Source organism: Anser brachyrhynchus, assembly GCF_964034855.1.
Source record: "Anser brachyrhynchus genome assembly, chromosome: 9".
In the NCBI taxonomy this organism is placed as follows: domain Eukaryota; kingdom Metazoa; phylum Chordata; class Aves; order Anseriformes; family Anatidae; genus Anser; species Anser brachyrhynchus.
The window spans coordinates 24333391-24345706 of record NC_137703.1 but is presented as its reverse complement, the minus strand read 5'-3'; the positions used below and the strand labels follow the sequence as shown (position 1 = coordinate 24345706).

The window sequence follows — 12316 nt, the reverse complement described above, 5'->3', positions numbered from 1 at the left end:
TGTGCAACAGGGGACATACAACAAAGAGTGTGGTTAAATATAAATGTAGAAAAAATATAGACAGCCCCAAATCAGTATTTTGAACAGCCCCAAAATAAGGCTCTTTAACATATTTGGAACCATCATGTTATGCCATGGTGCCTTATGACACCATTAAAATATTACTGTTGGTCTGTCCTCATTTCCTCCTCTCTCAAACTGATAGGTACACCTCCCTGAAGTGCCTTCAGCTCTGCTATTCAGCACACTTCTGCAGTACGCCAGGACTCTCTGAGGATGAAAGTTCTGCACACTGGCATACAATCACCTTACTCTGGGCAAATTCACTGAAAAAAGTCAAAGCAACGTATTGCTGACTGTATACCTCATTAATGCCTCTGACTATTCGGGAAGATGCAACTGAGGTCCAGATGCCGCTTTGAGAAAGTAGGAGTGTATTGCTACAACTCCTTTCTTCTGTTTTTGAAGCTTATATGTTGCACAAATAAGGTGCTATAGGGTGAAGCTTTCAAGCGTCATTCTTAGGGCTGTTTTCACCAGCCTCTCTCAAGTTAACAATTTACTGCAACCCAACGGCCATTAAAACCTTGACACCGGCTGCTTTTATTGGATTATATCCTCTGCCTCTCTCTGATGCATATTTCTGCCGATAACCTGTGCGGCAATAAACTTCATCCAGCCACCAGAGTGTGCATGTGAGAGGACTGCAAATCTCCTCAGCCAAACCAGAATTAGCCGGTATCGCAGGAATGAAAGAGCGTGGAGATTTGAAATCGCGGGGAATGGAAGCCAGACGGAGCAGAAGGCGAGCCGCCGGGGGAGCAGGAGCCCCGAGCCCGGCCCCGGGCTGCAGCAGCAAATAAACACCGCGGCAAGGCCGAGCGCAGCCGGGCGCAGGTTGGCGGCGGCGGGGAGCTGAGCCGCGGCGGCTGCGGGGCCCAGCGCCATGCCGGCCGGGGCGGCGGCGCGCCCGGGGCCCGGCGAGGTGAGGACCGGGGGAGGAGCCGGGGCCGGGGCCGGGGCCGGGGCCGTGCGGCGGGGCCGGGCCGGGGAGGCGGCGGCCGCCCCGGTGCTGCGGCGAGCACCGCGGGGAGGAAGCGGCGGCGTGTCCCAGCCGGCTGTCGCTGCCCCCCGGGGGTGCCGAGAGCACGGTGAGCAGCGTCCCCTGGGCAGGGCACGGCGAGCAGCCCGCAGGGGCTGCGGGGCGCCGGTCCCAGCCAGAAAACAGCTGCCACTCGCCGCCCGCTGACTCGTGTCCCCAGCCGGCACCGTAACGCTGTAGGTTGTACCCAGCCTGTTTGCCTCTGGCTTGCCGGCTGTGCACGCGTGCACGCCGTGGCGCTGATCCGCAGAAACGGGTGCTGGTTACACCTCCGGGGAAGCCACTGGCAACCGTGGGGCTCGGAGCAGTACCAAGGTCGGGTTAGAATGATCAAAATTACCACGCCCAAAATAAGCTATGCTTTTAGCAATATTTTTTTCAGTGCATCTTCAAAACACAATTACATGTGACATCGAATGGGAAGACTGTGAAGCAAAACTTCCTCTTTATAAAGCACTTATGAGTTATCCTGTTCGATCCCATACTTTTCAAGGCAGAGGCAATCAGGTACTGCAAGAGATACTTGCAGAGGTACTCCAAAGAATATGTAAATTCTTCATCACGTGGACTTTTTATATCCAGATCAGAGGTATTTCTGATAAACCTGTTCAAGCCAGGGAGCCATAGTTCCAGTGATGGTACGGGGAACTTTGGTGTTTCTCTGCTAATTTTGGTCTTGTTACAGCACCTGCATTTGTCTCTAAAATAGCTCATGAGTCAGTTTTTTCAAAAAAGCTCAGCGTTTATGTGGACACTAACATTTGGGCCAATTGCCTAAGAGCTCTGAGTATCGTGTGTGCATACAATATAAAAAGCTTTTCTGAAAAAAAGTCTAGTCCTCCTCCAGCTGCCCTAGCAAGAATCCTGATTCTCTTTTCTTTAAACGCAGTCCCTTATGAGGGGCTGTGTTCAACACGTACTGTGAGTGGGTCTTCACTACCTTGCTCGCTGGGGAAGTTTGTGTGGCTTTACAAATCAGCGACTGTCATTTTCATTGCAGTTTCTCTAGGATTTCACAATTGCTAAGAGCCTCTTGGGCTTCTCTGCCTTCCATGATACTGTGTTCTTGGCAGCGCTGTGGTGTGGGAAGAAGACTGAGGGCAGGTAAGAGCATTTCTCCCAGGTGCAGTAGGCTGCAGGGCGATGAGTCAGTAGTGGGGAGAGGATCCAGATGTCCAGTCCTTGCTTTACCCAGAGCCTCAGAGTTTGTGCAGTTACTGGAAATGACCTTCTGTGCTTTTGAGTGTATTCAGTCTGAACTTGTGACATTAGTGGGAAGTTAGTATAAAAGTAATAATAAGCAAGAATCCAGTTAAAAGGGAAAATATGTGCATTTTCCCAAGCTTCGTGGGGGTTGATGCACACCTGACATTAGCTCTCATCTAATCAGGCTAAGCCCATTCTGTCAGGATGCTTGCACTTTCTTTGCTGTTGCAAAGATGAGTGTCATATCTTTGAATCTCAGTGCCAATTATTTTTGCTTTAAATCATTTTGAATATATGAAAGAGGTATCTATATCCTGTCCAAAGAAGAATTTTTTTTGTATCCAGTATTAGATTCAGGTGCATACAAAAAACCAGTCAAAAGCATGAAAGAGAAAGATGAGGTTCCACATTGAATCCTTACTCTGAATCTTGAGTTACATAATTTTGTGTTCCATTATCTAAGATGTACTGTAATATCCATCATACATTTTCACTAATCCTACACAGACTATGGTTAGCAGCTTGAAATTTTCCTTCATTCTGCTATTTCTCTGTCTCTCTCTCTCTTTTTGTCTTTCCATTGGCATGATTATTTGCTATCTCTGTTACATTTATGCAGTTTGTGTTTCTTCCGAGTGGGCTGAGTCCTCCATAAGTAGTCATATAAACTGCATCAACGGGGGATCTGGCTCCCAGAACCTTAATAAGAAAGGGTGAAAATGCCAGCTTAAACACCTACCCTCAGTAGAAGAAGGATTACGTATAATTGTAACTAGGGCTGTCCCAGGCTGTCCTCACGTTCAAAAGAAAGCCTCCGCCCCTCATCCTCAGCATTTCCCTTGCCATGTATACAATCCTGCCTCAAACACCCTGGCAGACCTCCAGACAGATGACTAAGCATAATCCCTCTTCTTTTTGCTGCCTGATTTGGAAAGAAAAAGCCAGTAAGTTAGTTCAGTGTGTGTATGAACTGGCATCCAGGTGTGTACTCATCATTTGATCATGCAGCATGTGTTAAATGTACACAGTTCTTGTTATTCCTCGCTGTCATCAATTCTTTCCTTCTGTCCTCCATGGCCAAGTTAGGGCTAGTGATAACTTAGTCCATAAAGAGTATCCATGGTGAAGAACTGGATACCAGGGGAACATCTTTTAGCTCCCAATTTGTTGTATGAAGCAAATCAGCGTGCTCCTGGAGGAAGCCAGATGTTCAAGTGCCCTTAGCTACCCACCCTTCCCTCTACTGCATGTAAGGGTTCTGTGTCACTTAACTTTGAAGGTGACTTACAGAGCGGCAAGCTTGGAGAGGTTACATACATGGGCATTTTGTCACTGTTTGTGAAAGTAGCTTTGTCCAACCGGCTCTGACTCCATCTACATGTTAATATGAAATACTTGAAGACCTTCTCTGTATGTTTATCTAGCAATGAGAAAAAAATAAAATAGTTGGGAAAAGTAGTAACTTAAGAAGCAGAATATCCTCATATATTTAAAGAGAACAGCTCAAATTTTCATTAGTAAAGAGCCTGAGTTATTCCATTCTGTCAGTCTATTGTGCTGAAGAGCTGGCTCTGAGCTGGGAGACGTATCTTTTGAGAGCTCACAGAGTACACGAAGCTTTTTAAAACAATTTTTGGTAACTTTCTTCTCTTGTTTGACTATTGTAAAGCTGATGGCTCTTTCTATTTCTCCAGAGAAAAAAAGAGAAAAAAAATACAATCTTTGGTAATTTGTGTCATTACACTTATTTCTAGTCTCCATGGAAACCTATGTGGTACTCGACAGCCATGTAACATTTCAATATGTTGCAGAATAAATCAGATAGAGGGAAGATTTGGTTCTGCACCTTGCCTGTTACTCAATTAGAAATTAGCTGCAAGTTGTTTTGAAATTATTTTCACATTGTGTTGTAATCTTCACAGAATAACAATGGATGAAATCAAAGTAATCAAATCAAGCTGTTATGGCCTGATCCTACATGTCTATGCACATAGCTCTGCCACTCAGTTTGATTCTGAAGGCATTGACATTAATTTGGAAGAATTCATGGGTTTTAGTAGGATTATATGGATTAGTACTATGGAAACTGAGAGCATAATCGTAAACTGTTTGTCAAAGTAACTCTCATAAAAGTTTAAAGTTTGCCAGAGAGGTAGTAATAATCCTTTCTTTGTAGTTTATGTAAGTAAAGCTTTCAGAAAGTTAAGAACCTTAATTTTTATCTTTCTGTCTTCCCTCTTGTCCTTCTACTACTAAGGAAAACATACATCTAAACTAGTTTCCTCATAAAAAAAATACAGTAATTCAATCCACCTGCCTCTTCAAGATTTCCTTTTTTGAGTCCAAGCTTTATTCACTAGAACACAAAGACACATAATATTACTGGGACAGCAGAAGGTGATACAGAGAAGGAATATACAGAGAGAGACCAGTCTTTTTCTGTGACCACAGTCAACCCATGAAGAGTGAGTGCTCTCAGCCACATACAAGTAAGTAAATACACAGCAATGGAAATAATGTGACCTACTGGCAACCCATAAGTACTCCTACATAGACAGTCATGATAATAAATAGAAAGATAAGATCTATTCTAATTAGAGAATTTGAACAACAAAAACTCATTATTCACTTTACAACTGCACTAAAAAAAAAGGTGAAATACAGTTGTGATTTCTTCACCATAACCAAGCTACAAAATTGGATCATTTTGAATGTGTTTTGAAGTTATTTACTGTATTTATTTCAGAATACTGTGGAGAAAATGTATGCTAGTCGAGAGGATATTGGATACGATTTTGGAGATGACTCAAAAGCTGGAAGTAAGCCAATTAAGCCTAATCCAAACATCGACGGAGGATGGGCTTGGATGATTGTACTTTCCTCTTTCCTTGTGCACATACTTATTATGGGGTCCCAAATGGCCCTTGGAATACTCAACATGGAGTGGCTTGAAGAGTTTAATCAAAGCCGTGGCTTAACAGCATGGGTTAGCTCCCTTAGCATGGGCATTACACTTATTGTAGGTATGTTCCAACATCATTTATTTCAGAGCTACAGAGATTCTTAGAATATGCTTGTTGCTTATCCCTCAAATATTTTCTTACAGTTTTCCAATTTATTAGCAGAGCTTCCCCATTTCTCCTGAGTTGCCTTTTTAATTTGTCAAGTCACTTGTGCAAGTTTTACAAGTTAGAAGGAGATAGGGACAACAGGGAAGATGGTAGAGAAGACAATTCGACTAGGAGACAGCATGAGCAGGAAAGGATTGTTTGTGACTTCAAGGTCTCATGAGAATCAAGAAAGCAGATCATCTGCTAAGCTTGTGGACCTCCTCGTACTCTGGGAGGAGAGAATGTGAGGAGAGCAACCCAAATAATATCTATAGGGGTATGTATGCATATACAGACCTGTTTTCCTAAATTAATATTGAAAATGTGTTTAGGTCTGCCTAAAACACTCCACCGAAAACAAAATAAAATATTTGCTTGTAAAAGAAGGTCTGCACTCACACAGCTTTCATTTTGGGGAACAATGTTTTCATTTTGTCTTCTGTTTAAACCATTCCTTCTTCACAGAGCAATTTTGATTTTAGGTCTTATGGGTATTTGCTTGGTTGGTTGAATTTTTCTTTCCAGGATTTTAAATGGTAATAGGGAAAATAAACTGAATTGCCTGAGTAGTGTGATGTTTAACATTTTGTTTAAAACAACATTAATAATCTTTGCTTGAAAAAATATTAGGCAATGTAGAGATTTAAATAAACAGCATAGCATTTTTTCTTGTTCTTTAACAGGGCCTTTCATTGGTTTATTCATTACCATGTGTGGGTGCCGCAAGACAGCAATAATTGGAGGGATATTGAATGCCCTAGGCTGGATATTGAGTGCCTATGCCTCAAATGTGCACTTCCTCTTCCTTACATTCGGAGTGACAGCCGGTAAGCTATACTAACATTTGAAAGTTCTTTCAATGTTTTTTAATTGCTTTGAAGTTACCTGGGTGAGCAAAGAGGAAAGCTAGACTGGTTCCTGCAAAGTTTCCAAATTAAAAAAAAATAAACTTTTAGTTATGGAATATAACTTGACTTTTGTTTTTATCTTATTCAGCCCTCATGTGATCTGGCACAGTGTTATAGTCAGAGAAATAAGAGACAATGAGCAACATCCTTGATTTCAGTAGAGTTATTCTAGTTTTTCCTTCACAGGCTTTACAGACTGTTATCTTTTCAGAAAGCTTATTTATTTACACAGTGGATTGGGCCCAATGGCTTTCATTGTCATTTAAATCTACCATGTGAAGATGGCATTTTTACCAGTTTCTCCCATTTGAATATATTTGATGGTATTCTTACTTAGAAGAATGAATGTAATCAAAACTCTAACAAATGGAATTTAAAGATAGTAAAATACTGTTTAACTGTATATCTAGCGAACTCCTCTCTTTGTCGCAGAAAAAAAACAGCTAATATTTCCTCAGATTTGTTATGGAGTTGCTACATATTAACAAAATACAAGAATTTGATAACTGTGTACTGTTTCCATACCTATTTTAAAGGGTGTTACATGTATGTTTTTAATGGGAAAAAAAAAAGAGAAAAGAAAATAGATGTCTTTCTTGCAAGCAGATTGTTGTATTTGTTTCATGTGCTGAATCCTTGTTAGTCTATTTGATCTGCCTGAATCAGAAAAATGCACGTGGTCATATTTTATGTGTAATTTTTAATAGTGGATATTCATATTACGTCAACAACCACTAATAAATGGCATCTCATTTTGCTACATATTCTGAGTGAGAGGTAAGAGAAACATGTAGCATTATTTCCCGTTGGAGGTTTGTCAGAGGACGCGATACTTTGGTTATGGCACACTGCTATGTGACAGTTGTAATGACCATTGAGAAAACATTCCAAATAATTTTAGAACTAGTCGTTTTCACTCTTCTATTTTAATGTGAAATTATGAATAGGCAGGCTTGTGGGGAACAAAACACTTTCCTCATGTGTGAAAAGATGACAGGAGGAGGGAACAGGGTATTAGTTATTACCAGTGAGGTAATTACAGTAATGACAGCAGACAATTCAGGTAAACAGAGAGTATTCCTCTTTTGAGACAAAGTCAGGTCTCTAGGAAACCTTTTTATATATGAAGACCAACTGAAATTTAGATAGGCATGAAAGTTTATGCATTTTTATTGAAAATCAATAGGTTAGTGCCTTGGTGCTCTTTTTCTTGCAAAATGTGGCTTCTTGTGAAAATATTTAGCTACTTCCAGAAAGCTACGTGGAAGAACCCAATATTATCTACTTAAAGGATCACTCCATTTTATTCACTGTTTCCTTCTGGTAAGAGAAACTGTTAATAAATATGAAACAAAAATATTAAGTTAATTCAAGTAAGAAGTACACAATTTGACCTTAAATTATTATTTGAGCAACAGTAAACAATTCAAGGGACTTTGAAATATTATTCACTTCATGACTAATACGACAGAAGTGCAACAACAACAAAAAAATCGTTTGTGATCCTGACAATGGCTTCAGTATCCTCCATTCCCTCAAACTACCCCTTCACAGAATTTCAGAGAAATCTGCAGAATTTTTGTACATATTTTTTTTTTCTAGCTGGATGGAAAAAAAATGAAACCAGGAAGGATCACTATGACAACTCTTTATACCAGCACACCATAGATTTCAGTAATGTTGTAAATTTCTAAACAAACAGCAATAATTATAGGCAAGGTTTTGCCCTTTTGGCAGTTTCTGTTCCCATACATATTGAGTATATTCAGGCAGACAGGAACCTACACTGTCTTTGTTTCAACTGCTTGCTGCTTTTCAGAAAGAGCATATCAAGAATATTAGACAAAAAGGCAGAGATTATACAGAGATTTTAAAAAGTGGGGCAAAACCTGCATTTTCGTAAAAAATCTGAGGCAATTTTTTACATGAGATAGAGAAGTGATGCTGCTGCAGGAGAAATTTTGGCCAGAAGACCAGTGTAGAGATGCCTGAGATGTTTCCTCCAGCTCCATGACAGCTCTGCTTGCCATCACCACATTCATCTGCTTTATTTGCCATTACCTCACTATCCCCACACTCACTGTCCCCTCATTCACCATTTCTTCACTCACCATCCCCTCCCTCGCTGTCCCCTCACCATCACATCGCTCCCTGTCTGCTCACTTATAATCACCTCACTCATGGTGCCTTCGCTCCCTGTTCCATCACTCCCTGTCCTTTCACTCACTGTCCACTCCACTCCTCATTTCCTTGCTCCCTGACCCCTCACACCCCGTCCCCTTGCTCATGGTAACCTCACCACCACCTCAGGAAGTTTCCTTCATGTTTGCACAGCTGTAAGACATCAGGCCGCTGTTCATGTATGGTGGCTGCCTCCTGCTGCAATTACTTCTGGGCCTCCATGCAGTGCTTGAGGGCTTGCTAATGGCGCTGTTTGTCCCTCAGGCCTTGGTGACCAGCCATGCCAGATGCCCTCATGCCACCTGTCCCCATAGTCCCAGTCTTGCCTGCGGCCGCTGCCACCCCCAGCTCCCTGTCCCAAAGCGCCTCTCACCTCAGAACCATTCCCCTCCTCCAGCTCCTAGTGGCACCTGCCCTGTCCCCTGTCCCCTCTCCCCTCGCCTCTTGGCCGCCAGCTTCACCCCAACCCGTGTGGTAGCGGTTTGGGGGGCAGAGGAGCCTTCCCTGTGGCCGGGGGAGTAAAAAAGCCCTCGGGGCCCAAGGGAAGGGGAGAGCAGAGCCAGGTCATGCTGTGGCACCAAAGTGCCCATTCTGTGAGGAAAAGGAGATGAAGAGGCCTGTGGTCCTGTGTCTGCATAACAGTGGCATGCCTTTGCTTGTAATTAGACCACGCTTTGCTATGTAGCCCACAGAATGGAAAGATAAAGAGGTTTATAACATTTTTTTACTTCACAGGGTGTGCATACAAGTGCAGTAAACACCAATGCGAGTATGAGCCTGGGTGGATGGGAACAGGGTGATTATAAAGCTGTTTTTTCAGCCTGTTGCACAGCCTGTAGGCCAGCCTGGCAAGGCAGGGAGTCCTCTGGCAGGCAGAGAGATTGCCTTCAAGTTTTCAGCTGGATTTGGGGAGGGAGGCACAGTGCAAAACAGAAGTCTGATAGTGTGTTTGCATTGACTAGAAATAAACACTTGTAACAGGCATGCCAGGTCAGCTCTGACCATGATACACTGCAGTGATGTTGAGGTGATTTTTTTTTCAGGCTTTGCTGGCATAACAGCTCTTCTCGCCTTGATTTAGCTGTAGGATGTCAGGCAACTAACTTAGCAGCTATTTAGGAAAGCTTTTAAAACCAAAACACTGTTCTAAATTATGACCACAGTAAATTTGAAGATATTTTCTCCATACACTGCTATTCCAGTCCTCTTTAAATGGCAAGAATTTGCTGTGAGAAAAATTGGGCAACTGTTACCTTTATTGATGTGATTGTACAAGGCTCAACATTTCCTGCTTAAAAAAGGTATCATTAATATCCTATTTTTTAAGAATATGCCTGTGCAGCAATTGTGTAACCCTCCCTGTACTTCTCTGGTGCAGCAGTGCCTAGAGAGAAACATAAAAGCCTCCTGAGGCCCTACCACTGGGCTAAGCCCCATTGCTGACTCCTGAAATGTCTCATTGCCACTGTGACTCAATAGGTGCAAAGGTGAGGAGAAAGCCTCAGTGTAGATTTTCATCAGATGCAAGTATTACAAATACGGATTTGTCAACATAGGTTTTGTTCATGTTTGTCTCTGTATTAACTTTCACTGATTTATTGTGGGATGTTTGGGGCTTTCTGGTGGTGGCATGTGGAACTGAGATAAAGGTTTTATCTTCCTTGTATTTCAGTTTTCCCGGCAGTTAAATAGCAGTATTATATTCTTACTGGAACAAGTACCACAATTTTTGGAAAACACTACAAGACAGAAATGAAAGTTAACATTGAAATTGAATATTTATTCTTGATTTTACTATTATGCTTCTGCAAACATTAGGAATAAACCTGATTCATTTTTCACTGCTTTTTTTCTTGTCGGCATGAAGTTCAGATTTATTTTGATTTTTCTTTTCATAGGTGTTGGTAGTGGCATGGTTTATCTGCCTGCGGTGGTCATGGTAGGACAGTATTTTCAGAAGAGGAGAGCACTTGCACAAGGACTGAGTACCACAGGAACAGGGTTTGGAGCTTTTTTAATGACAACCTTACTGAAGTATCTTTGCAGGGAATTTGGGTGGAGGAATGCCATGTTCATTCAAGGTGCGATCTCCCTCAACCTTTGTGTCTGTGGGGCACTTATGAGACCACTATCCCACAAAGATGTTAATGAAAAATGTGTTGTGAGAAGTAATAGTGAAAATAATCAGGCAAAAGCTCTATCCCATTCTGCAGAGACTTTAAAATCTAATGGAGTACTCAGTGAAGAAACAGACAAAAAAGAAGAGGCAAGAAATGAAGAAGTGCTTGACAGTGTTAAGCACATAGAAACTAAAGGTAAATCTAGAAGTGGAAAGAGTATGTATGGACTGCTCATTCTTAAGACAGCGAGCCAGCTGACGATTACGGTCAGGAAGGGCTTTGGAATCTGGTACTCCAGTTACTTTGGAGCTGCATCATTGTTTACCAACAGAGTATTTGTGGCCTTTATAATTTGGGCTTTGTTTGCCTATAGCAGCTTTGTCATTCCCTTTATTCATCTTCCAGAGATAGTCAAGCAGTACAATTTATCTAGTCAGAACAATATATTTCCATTGACATCCATTATTGCCATTGTGCATATTTTTGGTAAAGTGATCCTTGGAATCATCTCTGATCTCCCTTGCATCAGCACTTGGAATGTCTTCCTCATGGCTAACGTCACCCTGGTCACCTGCATTCTTACTTTGCCACTAATGCAAACATACATTAGTCTGGCTGTGATTTGTGCTCTAATAGGATTTTCTAGTGGCTATTTTTCCCTAATGCCTGTTGTGACTGAAGATTTAGTTGGAACTAAACACCTTGCAAATGCCTATGGCATCATCATCTGTGCCAATGGAATATCTGCATTGCTTGGACCACCCTTTGCAGGTAAAATGTTCAAATTTCTGACCAACAGTTATTTGTTTTATAACCATCTGACTTGTTATGCTATTAAGCTTTCTCATGCTATGAACATTAACAAAATTACAGCTTTTCTAGAATGGACTGTAACATCCAGCTTTATGTTGCACATATTTAAAGAACACATCTGCTGCTCACTATTCACACACTACAAATTACCATCCTGGTAAACAACCCCAAATCTATCACAAGCTGTCCTTTCAATGGTATGTTTCTTTAAGATATTACCATTTTTAAAAATGACAAAGGATAACCTATTTTTATGTGTTTGTGTAGTATATGCACTATATCACATACACAGTTACGCCTAGATGAAAATGGTGAATAGCTTTCAGGGTATGCAGGTGTTTGTACCATAGTGTTAGCCTCAAGAATTATGAAGTGTGTCTGGGCTTCACCATTCGAAGCTGGATGTGTTGGTTTGATTGACATGGCTTTGCCTTCCTTCAGCCAGTGGTATCTCCTTTTGGGACTGTACTCCTCACAATTTCTTTACTGCTATACACAGCAGAAGGCAGGAGTGTATGTGGTGCTATCCCTAAAGTTACTTAGGTGTCATTATAAATTTTTTGCATAGAAAGATGTGGGGAAGTATGGTGGGGAGAGATACAGGCACTGACGGTCAATACTGTAGCCAGACTATGGCAGTCTGTTACAGATATGCAAACCAGAAGAAAGCTGTAAGAAGCCTTGTAGCTAATGGCCCTGGTCAGCCAGGACCGGCACTAGGCTGAACGAAAGCCAGCTCCACCGCGAGCACCCCAGGAAAGCTTAGAATGCTCTCACTTTATCTCCCCAGCACTGAGTGCGCTGAAATGACTTAGGAGAAATCTCATTTAGTATCCTTCGATAAGCAGCAGGTTTTACTCTACCATATCCTCTTTT

The 12316-nt window shown here is 41.9% G+C and overlaps 1 protein-coding gene across 9 annotated transcripts in view; it reads left to right on the top strand.

Moving 5' to 3' along the window:
• Positions 1–12316, top strand: part of SLC16A14 (solute carrier family 16 member 14) — a 52419-nt gene that overhangs the window by 35713 nt on the left and 4390 nt on the right. For 2 of the 9 annotated variants that reach the window (XM_080605309.1, XM_080605310.1), the window contains 4 exons: positions 206–985; positions 5055–5331; positions 6102–6245; positions 10406–11398. In XM_080605309.1, the coding sequence (XP_080461435.1) occupies positions 947–985; positions 5055–5331; positions 6102–6245; positions 10406–11398 (1453 nt within the window). In that variant the 5' untranslated portion in view covers positions 206–946. Of the gene's footprint in view, positions 1–205; positions 986–2102; positions 2207–4565; positions 4798–5054; positions 5332–5391; positions 5696–6101; positions 6246–10405; positions 11399–12316 lie in introns of those variants that run through there. The other 7 variants (XM_080605312.1, XM_080605316.1, XM_080605311.1 and 4 more) reach the window with 7 other exon arrangements.